Raw genomic sequence first — 19,652 nt, forward strand, 5'->3', positions numbered from 1 at the left:
TATATATATATATATATATGTTTGTGCACAAAACATGTACACATATCGTAAACAACAAAATCGATCTAACTATGCTAAAGTGAAATTATGTTAAATAACTAAATAAATCTCAATATTCAAACTAATGTATATTATTTTAAATAAATATGTGCATGATGGTGTACGTGTGGGTATTTTCTGCGAGGAACCATCCGATTTGATCACATATTTTTAAAAACTTGAGAAATTATTAACAACTAATGTGAGACTGTGGTGAGATATAACTACCTTGGAGAACTAGAATACCAAGGGGTTTGAGAATAAAAAAATCCCCCACATTTGGCTTTAATGATAAAGAATTTGAAAATAAGTGGGGATCAGTGTTGGATGAATGCTCTTTCAATTTAATGAGAATCATTATTGAACGCAAAAGTGAAGAGAAGTTAATATTAGAAAAAGAAATAAAAGTGTTACAGACCAAACTCAAATCATTGGATCAAATGGAACACTTTACCAATAATGATCTCATATTATCACAAAATATAGATCAGGTGGAGAAAGTGATAATGGCTAAAAAGTAAAATAAATTTGAGAGAGATAAGAAGGACTACATTAGGAATCAGGTCTATATTTGGCAGACAATATCTACTCCAAATGTGAATAAAAACAGGGCCAAGTCTCCCCATCAACCACAAAATGAGAGGGATAAAACAACAAGTTACCCCTCCAAAAAAATCTATTTTGAAACACTGCTATGCGGATACATCAATGTTCGAATCAGACGCCTCAAATGGGGAAAATAGGGGTCCCTCAGTATTATTTGATCAAGTGATCATATTTGGAGAAGAAGGATCAGCACGGGGGGAGAACATATGGACTCTTCTACTCCAGTCGGGCGGGACCTTCTATGCAGATACAGAGAGAAGGAGACTCAGGGCCTTTTTTAGGACACGGAGGTCAAAGAGGAAGAGGGGAACAGCAAAGTGGGGTCACAAAAAGAAAGAAATATTCATGAATAATATAGAGAACAATGTGATCAATATTTCTAATATTGTACTCACCACAAACTGACACTCCTGAATAAGGGTCTTAATTTTGCCCCCCCATAGTAATTTCTGCCTCTATAACACTATTATAGACCTGCAATGTTTTACCCGCAAACTTGGTTTAAAGAAATTCGTCGCAGATGGGAACCCAGTGGGAGAGGTTTCTTTGGACCCTACTCAGTCTACCCAAAATTCTTTGGAGGAGACTGACTTGGATCCAGGCCCCTGAATCGTTATCTGACTTTCAAGGAACATTGTGTAGCATCCGACATGGAGGGACTACTTGGGGAACAATCTGATGTAGAATCTATAGCAGATATTTCATCAAGTTTTTTAGCCATCGACATACACATTTCATGAAAAAAAAATCGGTTTTCTGTGCCAATGCCCCTTTATTGTGACTTTTGAAAAAACAGGGAAAATCCCCACGTGGAAGCTACAAATATGGCAAGTGCTGTGAAAACCGGTATAAAAATATATAAATGCAGAGAGTGCCTCCACGGCGGGAAACGCGTCAGAGTTTTTTATCACCTTGTGTGTTTGTTTTTTTGGCCATTATGCCCAATAAATAATCTTTATTTCAATTTTTGCCCCAGCCTTTTTTCATTTCCTGGCAGTGCTCCGCTTTTTTCTTTCTTTTCTATTGTGACTTTTGAGAAGTTGGTAGAAAGGGACCTTAGAATATTGGCTTAAGGAGTCAGATTTGGTACATCAAAGATGAATAATCTTACCGAGGACGAACGACGTGAATTGCTCAGTCTTCAGCAAGACAAATCCCTTGTCATCAAAAACGCGGACAAGGGAGGAGCAATCGTTGTCCAGTCCTCCTGAGGATTATAAAATTGAGGCTTGTAGACAATTAAGTGACATTCAATCATATAAAAAATGGAATTCAGATCCTACCCAGGTTTTCCAACAAGAGTTGAGATCCACTGCAGCAAGGGATTCTGGGAAATTACATGCAAATGAGCACGCTGTGTCACCTTTTGCCAGAAATCCATTTTTAAATGGAATATCTATGAGTGGTTTGGCTTTGCATCTGAGCTCAAAATCTGTGTTAACAGTGAGCATTAGCTTATAAGGGTCCCATGTAAAAATGGATTTCAGGCAAAAGGTGACACGGTGTGCTCATTCGCATGTCATTTCCCAGAATTCCTTGCTGCAGTGGAAGCACTGTATGCTAGGTGATAATGGTGAAAAGCAGAGTTGCAGACCTGTCTAAGACTTGTGAATGTGCTCACTAGTGATCTTTTTATTTGCTATATATATACACACACGCACCAACAGATTTTGGTCCCTGACATCACTGTATGTATGGAAATGATAGCAAAAGGGATCGAGACAGTACTATAATTTGTTACAAAGGCAGACCTGTCTAAGTCATGTGAATGTGCTCACAATTTAACTTTTTATTTGCTATATGCTATGCAGTGGAGGTTTAATATATAAGATATATAGCCCAATTTCTTACCAGGGCTATATATATATATATATATATATATATATATATATATATATATATATATAGACATATGGAGATCAGGGGATCCTGATAGCCAAAAAGAGACAGCACACTGCAGGTATGGTATCAAAAAAGTGTATTCAGTAACACAAGGCCGCCAACGTTTCGGTCCTCCCAACGGGACCTTCCTCAGGGCAGTTGGCGGCCTTGTGTTACTGAATACACTTTTTTGATACCATACCTGCAGTGTGCTGTCTCTTTTTGGCTATCAGGATCCCCTGGTCTCCATATGTCTACATACTCTCTATGGGACAAGCATCTGCCTCCTGCAACAAAACCGTGAGTGCTAATCTCCATACCTGACTATATACTGTATATATATATATATATATATATATATATATATATATATATATATATATATATATATATATAGCCCTGGTAAGAAATTGGGCTATATATCTTTCTCCTACTGGTATAAGCCCTGCTAAGGGTGGGCTGCCAGTAGTTATCTTGGGTTTTCCCCACTTCAAGCCCTGCCCTGAGTGGTGGAGGTAGGCCGCTTGACTCTGATTACCAGAGAGTGGGAGCAGACGAGTCCGGACACCTTCCGACGGCGAGCGCTGGTGCGGCCTGAGCCGCGTAGAAGTCCCCCCACGGTGGCGACTCCCAGTGCGGCGGAGATGGGATCCGAGACGGCTCCGGAGGAACCAAAGATCACCAGCCGGCAGCGGAGCGGTAAGGAGACACCCCCACCCCCTTACTCCCGCCAGGCGAAGACGGAACCGGCAGAGGGCGAGAGAGGAAAGCTTGCGGCCTACCTGCCCGTCCACGATCCAGATGGTCCACCACCGCCCCTTCCGGTCCTCAACGCACTTCCGGTGCGAGACCACGGAGTGGATGGAGAATCCGCAGCCACCAGTAATGAAGTCACTTCCAGGTCTGGCTGGCGCAGAGGCCCAGAAGCGTTGTTCTCACAGAAGAGAGCAGCCATGGCAGCCACGCTTGCCACGCTGAAGGCACAAGGCGTTACCCAAGGAGCACGAAGCGTGCCGGAAAGGGCAAGTCAACCCATGCCCACTGGTCGTGGCATTGCCCGCCAGAGAAACTCTTTGCTGGACATTGCCCCCTCCCCAGTCACTGCCCCTAGCGCCATGGCCCCGGCCACTGCCCCGGCACGAGTCAAGACACCGGGCCCTAGCGGGGATAAGTTAACTAAGAATTCCAAGTACTCTACAGATTGGGAACTGATTGATGAAGGATCTGATGGGGAGATACCTTATGCAAATGTGATTCATGTACTTAACCCTGTGCCTTTTTCTCCTGTACTTAGAGGGAGGGCCCAAGGGTCCCATACCACTGCAGAAGCGGGCTCCGTGAGTAAGGTGGTACATAAGATGAACCCCACAATTTACCCAGATGTGACAAGAGGTAGACGGCGAGGCTCGCACTCTACTGAGGCTGCCACGTCAGGTATGTCCTCACAAGTGGAATCAGATACAGGTACCAGTGTAGGGTCAGGGTATGAGCACCAAGATAAGTGGTGGACACCTCTGTTCACCGGGTACCACAAAGGAATGGACCGTACGTGGTTCTTGCTCATAAAGAATAATATAGTTGACCATTGGTGGGCTATAGGTGCCTTTTCTCCCTAGGAGGTGGCCGATGAATTAGAGAATAGATACATGGAGATTGAGCAGAAGATCGTGAGTCCCAAGGGCCCCACAATTTTGTATGATGATGTTGCCCCAGAGTAGCATGAGTTTTGGGTACTGCCAAGCAGGGCAGGTAACCGAAAGCTGACCAAGCTCAGCCGAGCAGACAGAGCCATAGTGGCCAGGTATAGACAGTCTCATGGCTATTCCCTATGTGCCTGAGTCTATTATGCAGGAGATTGAGGAGCAAAGAGATAACTGGCTCCGAGAAGCAGTTATAGAGTACCTTCGAACTAAGTTCGATAGGGCGGCCTATCATAACGAGGACAAGGTCTGTGATGTTATACGGGCATGGAGTATTGGGAGGAGTATCTACATGCATAGCGTGGTGTATTGGCCGGAGTATGGGTCGTACAGCCCTATTATGTAAAGGTTACTGATCACAATGGGCGGGAAGTTAGGAAGCCTGACCCGCGTCATTATTATTAGTTAGGTTCTCCATGTTGGGAGTTACCGTGTATCTTTTAATCGCCATCTGGGTGGAACCTTCTGATGTATGGGCACTAATCATTTGTGTTTGTTTTCCAGATTGTTCACCTGCAGGATGGTGCTGCTAAATTTAGGTCCAAGTGGGTACCATTGGATTCCACCTGAGGGAGAGTGTAGCCCTGGTAAGAAATTGGGCTATATATCTTTCTCCTACTGGTATAAGCTCTTCTAAGGACGGGCTGCCAGTAGTTATCATGGGTTTTCCCCACTTCAAGCCCTACCCTGACTGGTGGAGGTAGGCCGCCTGACTCTGTGTCTAAGGCAAGAGACATAGGGGAGGGGCCTGCCAAAGTCATGAAGGGCAGTGCACAGCCTATTTAGTGAGTCAGTTCTAAGTCAGTTCTAGGTCAGCTCTAGGAGAGTTGCAGTAGGAGAGTTCAAAGAGGAGACTGCCAGTAGTGTGTTACATTGGAGGAGCTCAGGCAGGCCCTGAGTAGAGCTGATAGAGCTACGGTGGACCAGTGCCTCTCACCCTGCCTAGGGGGTGAGGGAAGAGCTAGCCCCACCCTGAGCGCCCGCAGCTTGGGGTGGTGGCAGGGAACAAAAAGCCCCAGAGAGCCCATCCTGAAGGGGTGCAGTCTGGAGCTGGGAGAGAAGACCCTGTACCTGCCATACCGTGTGCTGTTGTTGCTACTCTGCTGTGTGCTGTGAGCAATAAAGATAGCTGCTGCTGCTGCTTTTATAAGAGACTGTGTGAGACTGAAATCTCTCGCCCTGAGTGGGGTTCTCTGGAAGGATTTCACCCTACCCTGCTAGGGCTTGCCAGAGATGGAGGCGCTGTACCACTAAGAGATGAAGGCATGTACCCCAGAAACCTGTCCCCCATACCATCACGGGAGACTCAGGCCCTCCTGTTCCACACAGGTATGCACCACCTAGACACACATAGCCAGACCTTAGTACACCCTAGGAGGTCCGATCTGCGACCGGGGGGGGGGTCTATGGGTTTTATATATATATATATATATATATATATATATATATATATATATATATATATATATATATATATATGCAGTTGTCTCCCCTGCTGGCAGTAAACCTGGTAAGTTACAGGGATGCCAGCGGTAATCATGGAGGTTTGCCCTCACACCCTGGTGAGGTGCCCTATGTATGGGTGGGAGTGGCTACATGCTCTGAGTCCACAGTTAGTGACATCAGAGCTGTGACAGTTCCTGAAGTATATAAGGCACAGCACTGCCCAAAGTTAGGTTGTTGCTGAAATGTTGCTGAGTTGTTAGAGTACGTTTGGAAGGAAGGATCCACTAGTGCAGTAACTAGTGGTCCATTTCTACATCAGACTAGAGGGAATACCCGTTACAGTTGGAGGCGCTGCTGGGAAGACCTGTCAACAGGACAGGCTTTTGCTAGGCACACTGGGAAACAGGGAGAGTGTCTGTGCCATTTTGTGCTGCGTGGGAAGGAGCCAGGGGTAGTCAGGGGAGCTGCTGGAGCTGCGGCCGCACGGACGCCCTGGGATCCTGCAAGGAGTTCAGTGGGGCTGGAGCCGGGCTATAGCTGTCTAAGGGCCTCATGCAGTAAGCGTTGATAAGGGAATTATCGCCATTTTATAGGCAAAATTGGGTTTGAGATTCAGTAAGCGCCGATAAGTGCTTGATTCCCCACGTTTCGGAGCCGATTATTTTGTTATGGCCAGTCGGCTGCCGATAAGCCTGTTTTCGCCACTTATCGCCACTTTTTTAAATCGGCTGGATTCAACAACAAAAAAAACAGCTTATCGGGCCTGATCGGCACTACGAAATTGAGATGTTATGGCCAATTTCTCCCGCCAACTAAAGTTGGCAGTTTGGAGGGGAGAACGATCGCTAAGGCTGCCGCAACGGCACTTAGAAAAAAAAAACTTCTGTACATCAATGGAGTCAATGGAGCGGGGACGTATAACAGTATAGTACTGTTTACGTTTCATTGCTCACAATACAAACGTCATTTGCATTACAGTGTGGGGGCATTCCCTGCATTGTGTCACAGCTGACGTGTATTATTTGCATAACATTATACTTTTACATGTTTGCAGCATTTGCGGGTCACATTACTCATCATGTGATGATGTGCCAAGGGAAAATACTATACTCAACTCTTAAAGGAGAACCTCACATCATATCACACATTTTACTGAACTGAGCGACAATTATTTACATGATGTTACACATGTCACACATGTCACACATACACAGTATATTCATCTTCCTTTACATTACACAATGCTTGTAATGTGACACGCATCTTTAAACGTTCATGTACATCTGTCTTCTCATGTTTACATATAGTTTTGGGTCCTCCCTATTTTCATGACGTCACTTATTGGACGCTCAATCACATTGCATGTTTACATTGTAACCGTAGCATTACAAGCACTTCAACCTAACTTATACACACATGTACAGTAATTCAGCATTGGGACACCTTGTTAACTCATTCTATACCAACTATCCTCCTTACAGAAATGCATGCATATGCACACGACTATTCATTGTTGTCAACATGTCACAATAACATGCCTAATTACACATGTTACACAAAACTTTTCCCACGTCAATCTCAGCCTTTTTGCCTAATTACATGACTGACTGTTGCGTTCACAAGTGTTACATGCATTGCACATGCAACTATTTATTTGCAAGCAATGTTTCTACAAAGGTTCACGTCACATCATTGCCAAATATCATCATTCCCTGCAGAATACACACAACAAATACTTATAACAACAACTGCACACAGCTTGCCACAGAAGTACTTTATTATGTTAATGTAACACCTTGCATTTTACTATGTCACCCGACATCATCACATACCTATTTAAAGGACGCCCATTACCTGATCATTCACAGCTACTCATTTCAAAATGTTGAGATTGTTTAGGAGACGGAGGAACATTCTTTTCTATGACATGCTTGATGATGAAGACAATCATATAGGGCAAGGGAGGGACACACCGAGGGACAGTGACAGTGACAGGGACAGTCACGCGGATACGACAGAGACAGGGAGAGGGACAGGAGATCAGAGGAGAAGACAGAGGAGACAAGTTGTGCCTCGTCCGCGTCTGTACAGGGAGAGAACCCTGTTAGATGGGATGAGTGAGGAGGAGATTGTAAGTCGCTATCGTTTGAGTTCAGCAGCAATCTTAGCTCTTTATCAGGAGTAAAGGGGAGATTTAGATTTTTTCACAGCCAGAGGTCGTGCAGTCCCTGGGCTTGTTAAAATGCTGTGCTCATTACATTATCTTGCTTCCGCGTCATACCAGACAACTGTGGGCATAGTGGGCGGGGTCTCGCAATCTACATTCTCGCGGGCCTTGACCCAGTTTCTCTATGCACTCAATAGACGTGCTAGGAATTATATTCATTTTCCTACAGAGGCGACAGAGTGGCTGGAAGTCAGGACTGGCTTTTATAATATAGCAGGGATACCATGTGTGCTGGGTGCAATCGATTGCACACATGTTGCTTTGATTGCACCTAGTCAGAGTGAGCATGTGTACCGCAATCGTAAGCACTACCATTCACTCAATGTACAGGTGGTATGTGATGCGACGATGAGGATAATGCATGTGGTACCCAAATTCCCTGGTTCCAGTCACGATTCCTCTATCCTGAGGAACTCTTCAGTCTTCCATGCGTTCGAAGAGGGACATTTTGAACATGGTTGGCTGCTGGGTGAGTACACATTTACATGTTCTAACTCAAAACACACTTTTATTTAGGAATGTTGGCATTGTACAATTTGATCACTAATGTCAGCTTATGTGTGCTCCATTCATTATAGGTGACTCAGGATACGGAATTAGGCCGTGGCTCTTGACTCCAGTGCTAAACCCTCAAACTGAAGCAGAGGAGAGGTACAATGCAGCCCATATATCTACAAGATCTGTTATAGAGAGGACATTTGGCCTACTCAAGACCAGATTTAGGTGTCTGGACAGAACTGGTGGGGCTCTTCTATACAAGCCTCAAAAAGTGTCTGATATTATCCTTGCCTGTTGCATTTTGCACAATGTTGCACTCAGGCACAATGTACAATCATACCTAGGTGAGCCTTTGGTAGACGAGCATCCCACCCATGTAGCTGCTGAAAATGAACAAACAGCCAGTGGTGGCCAGACACGCCAGAATCTCATCAATTCATTTTTTTCTTGTAAGTAAAAACATATATGTTCCAAGTTATACTTTGATAGTTACATTATGTTATCTTAACAATAATGTTTTTTTATATACCCTTCTGGTAGGACACAGATGAATATGGGTTGCACACCTTTCTTCTCTCTGCTGTGTGCACAAAGGGATGTGGCACCGGTATGTTATTGTTGCACAGGTTATATAATCCCTCTTCAATTGTACTTTAGTTGTGTGTATGTGAATACAACTGGGGTAACAAAGCACTAATATTTTAGCATTGTGTTGTTCCTTATGCTAACACAATACACATATTATGCCCATACTCATTCATGCTTCTAGTATGCTTACATACAATGTTATTGGTGCAGTGTAACATGTACATCCATATGATGTGTACACCAGGCTGATTTACATTTTGAATGTGATTAAATATACATGGTGTTGCACATTTAACACCAAATACACACTTTGCTGTGTTGTTTACGGTACTGAAGATGGCATGTCAATGTTTGCAATTTATATATTGTTCCTTTGCATTATAGGTATATCTCCAGTATGACTGATCATGGTATGTATATTTGCTGACATCTCTCATAAGATGTGCCTACCTCAATCTTCCTATAATTATTTGAAGTAAAAACCCTACAGATTGGTTTTAACACAAATGTAACATACATGTACTTTCTGTATCATGTATATGCATTTAGCTACTCTTGAGCTTTCATGTGCATTGTATTAGAAAATTATTACTCCCATTTCATCACATTTTATGTATGTTTCCTTATAAATTCCATTAATGTAATATAGAGGTGTTTGGAGAAAAGGGGATAACTGTACTTATGTGTTTACTTACGGGAGATCATTCATCACGGATGAAATTGACTGATCATAACACTCCATGCATGAATGCCTGTAATCACAACTATGCGTACTACATCTTAGATTTAGCAATGTAGGTGTTTTTTAATGCTAGGAATTAATAGTCAACATTAATTTACATTTGTGACATGTGTATGTATAAGTCACACGTGTGTGGATGTGTCCTACATGTACCAAGTGTAAAACTGTTAACAGAAAACACAATTTTGTTGCAAATGTTACTGTCATTTAGCATTTCTAATTTACCAATATGACAATGTTGGTAATATTTTTGCTATATAAATCACGTCACTTCATCATTATCATGATGATAATTATCAAGTATTCTCACAATTGTAACGTCAATCACGTGCACATTAGCATAGACACACTTTGTAAGACAACTGTTTGTGTCTGTATCAATTTGTGTAGGATCCATGTATAACACCGACAAATGATAACACCAGCTTTATTATGGTAGCTTATATCATCATATTGACTATACTATGTATTTTTAGAACGTTTAATAAACACAGTAAACTATAGTTAGTTAGGTTAATGAAATATACACAGAAACGTACTTCATTACATGATGTTGATGTCATAATCAGAACATCATGCATTGTAGGGGACCACAACATCTGGCCAATAACATTATTTGCTACAGTCCCAAACCATTTTATCAACATACCCATGTAACAAGAGATTTTTAACAATAAATGGCTAGTTGGTTGTAAGTGTCCTTTACATTGGGAGAAGGAGTGGCTCAGTGAGTAAAGACACACACTGGCACTGAGATTTTGAAGCAGGGGAGTCTGGTTCAATTCCCGGTGTCGGCTCCTTGTGACCTTGGGCAAGTCACTTTATCTCCCTGTGCCTCAGGCGGCAAAAAATAAATTGTAAGTTCCACGGGCCAGGGACCTCAGCCTGAAAAATGTGTCTGTAAAGCGCTGTGTACAACTAGCAGCGCTATACATGAACATGCTCATATTATAATTATTATTATTATTATTGTTACATAGTTTCGACAGTCATACGTTCCATTACACAATAGAATTCACAAATGTGTTAGCAGAGTGGGAATGGTTGTTATATATAAAACACACCATGCCATAAAATGATAGTAGTCATTAAAGAACACTCAATAAAAATTCATGAGGCACTATTTTGCAACATCATTATGTTAATTAAGTGCTTATGCAATATAGGCATAAGGGTATCACATTTTTAATTGTTTGTTAATAAGCGCTGCAAGCAATATAAAATTAGTTCCATATGTAGTATAGTAGTCGGTGGCTCCTCCTCACAATCATCTCATATAAAGGTAGACTCTTCTGAAATCATACATTGATCCGATTGTATCTTCCCCGACATCTCTGAAATACAGCAAACACATGATGGTCAAATATGGCACCTTACTATATATGTATCCGTGACAACGCATTACACAGCTCTATATGATTGTGTACATACACACGTCACTCACTTATATGTTAGAAGTACAAGTGTACATCAGTATGTAATGTTTCTTTAAATTTGTAGCAGGCATAACTATGTATATGATGTGAACGTTGCCTGTATACTGAAAAATGTGCGCGCACATCTTAGTGTGCGCACGCACTTCAGGCTTGGCTGCACTAACTGTTAGCGCATGCGCAAAACAAAGCGTACGTTGTGCGTTCAATACATCTTGAAAATACCATTAAACATAAAATCTTTATTTCAAATACAATGAATACGAAACTACATTCGTTCTAAACGAGTACATCTGTATTCTTTTTAAACAGACGTGTTTGGACAGAAAGGACGGCCGATAACACAATGCGCAAATGCAATACGTGTGACGTCATGTTAAACCAGCGTGAAACGCACGCTAACACTCCTCCCACTCAATTAACATTCAGCTAACGCCCAGTTGGCGCCTACAAACACTGAGCCGCACACATGACACACTGCAGTTACCGTTACTATAACAAAACATGACAGCCAATAGGCTTTGAGGCGCGCACGTCGCTTGGGGGCGGGACTTACATCCGTAATCCTTTTTAAGGACGCCTTGGCCCATGACAAGGGTCCCACGTCATACGTGGTGGACCCGCTTTTAAATGTTGCATGATAACAAAACAGGTATGTGTTAGAGTTATGTTAAAATGTTGCTAATATGGTTAAAGGGATAGGAAAGTACGTATATTTATTCCGTCAGCAATGTGTACTACTCTTTCAGGTTATACTATATTGTATTCGGCAACAATTTCTTTGTGATCGCTACATGTTATGCAGTCTGCAATGTTACGCTGTATCCACGCATTGAAAGGGAAAATGGTGGTTAAAAAAAAAAAAAAAAAAAAAACATTTAAACGCACAGTCAACGCATAACGGTTGTTATATTTACCATTCTTCTAGAATTAACTGTTCGTCTGGCTGCAACTGGTCGCTCCAGAAATGCAAGGCATTTTCATCCACGCTTGACCCACCCGCTGAATCCAGTATGACACACATCTCCTCCATGAAGCGCTCATAGGAATCGCCACTGCTTTCTTCAAACAATTGGTCGGGAGGTAGGTTTATTTCTTCTGGTTCCCATTCCAATGCATTTTCAGCTGAAAGGCTTGGTACATAATCATAGTAGTTTTGTTGTTGTACAATGTGGGTTTCAGGAATGGAGGGTGCAGATATTGCAGCAGGTATCGATTCACACGGAACAGTAGTAGCGGATCCATTGCTATTGGCATTAGGAATAAATATGCCTTTCACAACAATATATGTGCCCTCTTTCAGGGTAAAATGCTTTTCCTTTGCAATCTTCCAGAAACCATAGGTGTGTTCTAGCTTATCCTGCACACGTTCAAAAAAGTCATTAGTTGATAAAGTGAATCTTATTGAGGAATTAAAATTCCGCGCATGCCTACGGTCTTGGTAATAAGGGTATTTAGCTCGAATCAAATCATAGATTTGGCGTGTGCTTGCTTTGTGTCCGCGACTGTTTAAAATTGCTTCTGAAACCATGTACTTATAACCTAAGAGGGGATTCATATTGTTAACGAATTCATCAGCCATGTCAGAGTAGCACAAAAGATGTGTGCAGTTCTGTCTTCTTTGCTCATCAAAATGATTCTGCTCAATGGCTAACAAATTCCTGTGTTTCGTTTTCAAGGTCAACAAAAGTAACTACTTTTACTCCTTATTTCAAACGCCAATTGGATGTGTCCTTCTAATTGGTTTAAGTTTTGTGGTTAGTGATAGGCGAATGTGGGAAAAACATGTATCATTTTTTTATCTCGTTTGTGAAAACATTCCTACACTTATTTCAGTAACATTGAGTTTTCTATAAAAATAACAAAGAGCACTGTGTGAAAATAGTGCTTAGACAGCCATATCAGTAAATACACACACCTGCAAAATGAAATGTTTTTTTCCCACATACATTTCTGTGTGTATTTGAAATTCTGGTTAACTACCTGTCTGCATGAGTTTAAATACGTGTGTATCTATATATATATAAATATATCTCTCTCATAAAAATATATATATATATATATATAAAGTGTATATTGTACTATATGTATAGTGTGTGTGTGTGTGTGTGTATATATATGTATATATATATATATATATATATATAGTTATTTTTATATATATATATAGTTATTTATATATATATATATATATATAGTTATTTTTATATATAGTTATTTTTTTTATATTGCAGGAGTACACACAACATATTGATGGCAGTAAGTAGGCCTTGTATGAAACCTATTTAAATGGTGATAAACATGAGTGAATTAAGTAATAAACATTTGTTTGCACCCAATAATGTTAGAGGCTCACACTTAGTGTAGTTGTCAAACATTAGGCCTGTATTATTAAAATAGTGTGTTTTCACAAGGAAGCATGAAGTGTATGTTTTTTGTAAATACATCTATACCAGTTTAGATAGTACTATATATACACACACACACACACACAGTGTGTGTCTGTGTGTGTGTGTGCATATAGCAATACATACTACATATATATTAGTATCAATTCAGAGATGTTCTTGAAACAAGAACACATAAATGATTAAAGGACAACATTACAATGGCCACCAAAGGTAAGTAATATTTAACACAAAATCCTGCTGTACACGTACAAGAAAGATGTTTGCAGTTAAATAGGTGCTTTTATAATTGCATGAAAATAATATGCACATGCAATGATTACATCAATTAACACACCCAAATGCAATGTTTTGCTGCAAAGTCAATGGCAGCTTCTCTAAACTTAGCAACTGGCTCCTGGTGGACCATTACTGAACAGACGATTAAAACATAAATATTTATAACACTATTCATTAATTAGGAGTGTTAACATTTCCAAAACTTCACGTGTACAAGAACATACTTGAAAGTTTGGAAACAACACAGTCTTCAGCATACATACAATAGTAATTAGATAATCTGAAGTCAACAAAACAAGGCCAAAGACATATTTTCTGAATTATAACATTTATTTTTTTTGTTCCTTTTGCGAGCGAGTAACAGGCCTGCTTGTTGTCTCTTGAATTTTCCTTTTTCTTTTGCCACCAACTTTAGGCACAACAGAGCCACTTTGAGTGGCCTCTGGCACTTCACGGGCAGGGCTTGTGGCCAGTGACTGTTCACCTACGGGGCTTGTGGCCAGTGACTCACCTACAGGGCTTGTGGCCAGTGACTCACCTACAGGGCTTTTGGGCAGTGATTCACCTACAGGGCTTTTGGGTAGCGATTCACCTACAGGGCTTTTGGGCAGCAATTCACCTACAGGGCTTTTGGGCAGCGATTCACCTACAGGGCTTTTGGGCAGCGATTCACCTACAGGGCTTTTGGGCAGCGATTCACCTACAGGGCTTTTGGCCAGTGACTCACCTACAGGGCTTTTGGGTAGTGACTGTTCACGGACAGGGCTTGTGCCCACTGACACATGTGAGCAAGTTGGTAGACACTGCACAAGTGATGGTTGGTCTGTTTCATGTGTGTCTTGTTTTGTTTTTGTCGCCTCCTTTGTAGGTGTCTGCTGCTGAATTTGTACAGATGGCAGCGGTAGGATGTCATCAGGAACCTGCACAGCAATGTCTGCTACTTGACCGGTAACATTTGGGCCTGGTGAATGAATATCAGATGAATGTGGTGAAAACTGACCTGCATGAACAGATCCTGGCTGGGAGGTGTTGAATTGTGGTACATTAGTCATTCTCCAGTAATTAGCTTGTGTTTGCTGAACAACTAATGCTTCGAATGAGGTGTTGATTTTTTGCAACTGTTTAGGCACTTCAATGAAGACTCTGTGGAGATGTGCCAATTGTGAAACTGTTTCTTCCTGCAGTGCAATCATCCTTTCCAGCACTGTCATCAGGTCAGAATGGCGACGATTTTCTGCTTCCACAATTTTTCCCTCAGAAGCTACAATTGCATCATATGTGGTATTTGCTGGACGTTTTGGCGGTAAAACAGTTTCAATTGGAACCTCTTCATGGTCACTTGCTTGTATTTGTGTGTCTATGGCGGCGGCGGCGGCATCATCATCATCATCATCATCATCATCATCAAAATCCTCTTCATCATGTTCTACAAATAAATGTACACATTATTAAATGGCATGTTAATCTCTGCTGTGTTACTATGTAATTGTACTGTGTCATAAGTAACAACTAACATGTTTCCATACGTTTTATAACCTCACATTAAAAACTACCTTGACTTAAGAATAATGTTTGGACTCAGTATGAAATATGAGTGAATGAAAACTTGCTGTAAACTCACAACTCCTACATGATAGTTAACATCACTAACACAATACAAGTTGCCTTACACTTCATTTTCACTGACACTAAGTAATCCTATTTAAAGAAGATGTGCAAAACAAATAATGAACATGACAACATAACATATAGAAGAGCACATATTATATGGCCACCAACTGATACACTCACCTTCTAGGTGTGTTGAGCTGGCTGACCCAGGTGAAGACACTTGTTCAGTCTCAGGTGACACATGTCCTTCAGGGGCAACTATATATAACAATAACATAAGTTTTACATTTACATGTGTAAATATTGAACAAACAGTTATTGTATGTTCTGTATTTATGAGTACCTAACAGCATCATTTCCTTAACCCAAAATGTGTGTGTGAAAGTGAACATAAATAGTTGTAATAACAATGTACATGCCTGTGTACTTAGAACTTTTGAGTTCCCTAACATAAAACATACTATGTTCCTGCAGTAATGCGTGAGGATAAATAGATTAAAATTGTACATAAAAATCATATGTTGTGTAGTGATATCAGTATCATAATGTACATAACTAGCATGAGATGACCATTCACAATGGTTATCATGAAGGTGGTCATATTGCAAAAAGTGTTGTTTTTGGTAGAGGATATGTGTGGTACATTAATATAAGATGTGGCACACATGAATGTGGCTGTGACTAAACAAGACAACACATGCAGTGTGTGATAATGTGTCGTTGATAGTAGTAGTTCAACTATAGATATGAGTGAACTAATGTGTGACGTACGGTTTGATAAGTAATGAGTTGTTGGGGCATTTAGTAGCTAAAGTGAAGCTTTCAAATGAGTGTGATTAACTTCAGTTGTGCTAGTCAGGTTGTAAGAACGGTATTCCCTTCCCCAAAAAGCCTAATCAGCCACACCTTTCAATTACTTGAAACAGGTGAAAATGGTGTGAACTAAGTTTACCCTAAAATGAGGCTGTAATTAGTGTGTGTGCTGAACCCCACCCCCTCTGTTGAAGTGTATGCTGTGATGAGATATTAATTGCAGCTGCTTTAACACAATGGTAGATGAGCTAAATAGTCGTGTGCAGTTTTTAAGTTATGAAAACAATGACATAAAATATGATACGTGTGCCTCATTATGCTGTCTGTATATGACTTAAAGCAAAAATGGACCTTTTCATAAACAACTATAGATGTGTTAGTGCAAGTGATGTTTGTAGGCCGTTGCATGCAATATATTTGATGCATGCTTAAAATAGGCAGTAATGTCATGTTTGTCGGAGTAAAATAAATAAAATACACAATAATATTATACATATTTCTGTTCTGTACCTGTAGCTAGTAATAATTTCTCATTAACATGTGTTACACATGTGTACTACCCTGTTGTTCCCCATCTTCGCCCACCATCAATTGCTTCCACTGCAGCAATGCATTTTGGGAATTCACATGTAAATGAGCACGCAATGGCACGTGCTATATTAGTTACTGCTTTTAGTAGGACTACAACATATATGTCTATTTTGAGATATATATATATACAGAATCAGACATATACATATATAGATGCAGGTATGCTTATATTGTGAAGACAGTATAAAAAGCAGTGTAACTATGCAAAATAACTGTAAGCAACGACACGCCTAGTACAGTAATATTTCTCACCTGGTGGAAATTGTGAGGGGTAAATTCCTATATCACGGTCACCAGGTAAGCCTTCCACGACGACGGGAAGTAATTTTGCCCGAAGCAGCTCCTCCAATGGACTTAATATGAGACGTTGTGGTGTCGGCCCACCTCCAGTGCCAGTAGCATGCACGCGTTGGTGTTGTATTTTCTTTTTCAATTTGGACCTAATATCATCAAATCTCTTGTGACAATTCCGCTTGTCCCTCACATGATTCCCACACGCATTGACACCAATGACTATTGTGTCCCACATTTCTTTTCTGCTTGCTGAACTTGTCCGCCCTTGAAAAACATATAAAATATATGAGGTAAATGATTAATAATAGAAGCACCAGTTTCCTACACTGCTAGCTGTTCCAAGAGATAGCAAACATGCTGTTTTATGTGTAATATGTGAAGCACATGAGCATTCACTACTAAGCAAGGTTGCATTCATATTGTATGCAGTTATGGCAAATTGACCGCCTGTGTTTAGTTGTCCTTGTAAGGCATGATAAAAAGCTGTGTTTCCAGACTAATTAACATAGAAAGATATTCTGAACCCATATTTGCATATGAACAAAACTCAGATGACCTAGGATCACATGTATTTGAATAATAAATGTAAAGGTACACTTACCTAGTAAATGTCCATATATACTGTCATAGTGCTCCAGAATGCCAGTGACAAGAGCTGTATTTTCCTGGTCATTGAAGCGAGGATTACGTGGCTTCTCCACACGTTTCTTCCGAGCAGGTTTAGGGTCAGAGCTTGGCTGGTGCTGACTGGACTCTCCTTCTTCCAATGGAAGAGCCTCCAAAAGCTGCCCACCAGCAAGCACGCCCCCACCATCCACCCCATCAGCAACTGCGCCACCAGCAGCACTCACAGCACCAGCACTCCCACTCCTAGCACCAGCACTCCCACTCCTAGCACCAGCACTCCCACTCCTAGCAACAGCACTCCCACTCCCAGCAACAGCACTCCCACTCCCAGCAACAGCACTCCCACTCCCAGCACCAGCACTCCCACTCCCAGCAACACCACTCGGTGCACCAGCAACATCACTCCCCTGAACAGTACGTTCACTCCGACGCGTACTCGCACGAGTAGCACTCCCACTCCCACCAGCATCACTCTTCCCACGCTTTGCGGGCATACTTCCAGCACTCACAAAAAACAGACAACTAATGTACAGCCAATCACACGAAACACTTCCACATATAAAACAAGACAAAGATGTAAACAAAACAACAATGGACAAAGCTCACCCAATACACAACAAGTCTCTCCGTCAATATGCAAATGTTCAATCAGCCAGCTCTGTGCGTCTCTCTCTCTCTCACTCCCAACAACACAGAGAATGATTAGCAGTACACGTTGCCTTTAAATATGGCGCGCAATCCAATACATGCTTGTTTCACCTGATTCAGCAAGATTTGTGATTGGGCAACCTATCAGCACCCCGCCACGCACGCCGATACACCTGTGTGTGATCGGATAATCATCGTGAGAGTGGGCGGATTTGTTTTCGGGTTCATTTTGAATGTATTCGGCACTTACTGCATACGGAGAGGAAAAATCGCCATTAACATGACTAATCGGTAAACTTGCCGATTTCACTTAATCGACGCTTACTGCATGAGGCCCTTAGTCCCTTGAGGTAGTGCTAGTGGTGGGACGCCTAAAGGGATAAACTGGTAACTTAGGGCAGAAATCCTGGAGAGGGTCTGCGCTAGACTAGCCGACAGAAGGTAGACGCCCATAGTACTGCATGGAAGAGCCAGAGTACTCTAGCCCATTCCAGACCACTTACCGAAGGGAGCACAGACTGGGAGGAAGGAGATACAGCAGACACAGAAAGAGTGAGCCTATCCTGAGGTAGTGCAAACACGAGTCAGATCTACATTAGGTACACAAGGTGGTACACAAGGCATTTTTGTTGTATCGGTGTGGCAGCTGCCCAGCAGAGAGGAGCTCCATGTACAATAACTCAATATATAGTGGCCGAATGGCGACCGCAAGGATGGAGAATCCGCGTGGTGCGGAAGGTCCAATATGGCGGATGGAGGCCGAAGGAGAGAGCACACATTGCGTGTGTGCGGGAGAAGAGCAAGCTACAGAGGAGACTGTTGTGAGCCTGCTGGAAGAACAAGCTACAGAAGAGACTTTTGTGAGCCTGTTATGGAGTGGTGCGAAAGCTGTGATTGCACCGTGTTGGTCCTGCCTAGGACCTTGGGGTAGTAACCCTGAGGACAGTGAAGAGGACATTGTCGTGAGTAATGAGGAACATAATGGACTGGATTGTCATTCGACGTACAAACAGTTAAAAGCTACCTCATTCGATAACCAGAGTGAAATTTCAAAACAAGATGGCGGTTCCCACTTCCCTGGGAGACTGCGTGGGCCAGTTGCAGAAAATATTGCAAATTCTCAACTTGCAGAGAGTTGGCCAGGAGTGGCGCCAACGGGAAAACTCCACCCTGATGGGGAGTATAGCGCAAAAGCTGGAGCCACGCCCACATGGACTATGA

At 41.8% G+C, this 19,652-nt stretch overlaps 1 protein-coding gene across 1 annotated transcript; it reads right to left on the minus strand.

Moving 5' to 3' along the window:
- Positions 1-14,176: 14,176 nt before the first annotated feature.
- Positions 14,177-19,389, minus strand: LOC142498105 (uncharacterized). Its single transcript, XM_075606610.1, has 3 exons — positions 19,332-19,389; positions 15,639-15,716; positions 14,177-15,273 (listed from the first exon to the last, which is right to left on the minus strand). The coding sequence occupies exons 1-3, from the start codon at positions 19,387-19,389 to the stop codon at positions 14,177-14,179; spliced, it is 1,233 nt and encodes a 410-aa protein (XP_075462725.1).
- Between the last annotated feature and the right edge of the window lie 263 nt (positions 19,390-19,652).

The sequence above is a fragment of the Ascaphus truei genome, chromosome 6, assembly GCF_040206685.1.
Source record: "Ascaphus truei isolate aAscTru1 chromosome 6, aAscTru1.hap1, whole genome shotgun sequence".
Taxonomy (NCBI): domain Eukaryota; kingdom Metazoa; phylum Chordata; class Amphibia; order Anura; family Ascaphidae; genus Ascaphus; species Ascaphus truei.

Excerpts from the sequence above, each read along its gene's own strand:
- LOC142498105 (XM_075606610.1), bottom strand. The coding sequence starts at position 19,389 with ATGTCCTCTTCACTGTCCTCAGGGTTACTACCCCAAGGTCCTAGGCAG. Across the intron at positions 15,717-19,331 it reads TCCTAGGCAGGACCAACACG|TTGCCCCTGAAGGACATGTG; the intron begins GTGCAATCACAG and ends TGTTATATATAG. Across the intron at positions 15,274-15,638 it reads CAGCTCAACACACCTAGAAG|AACATGATGAAGAGGATTTT; the intron begins GTGAGTGTATCA and ends ATTTATTTGTAG.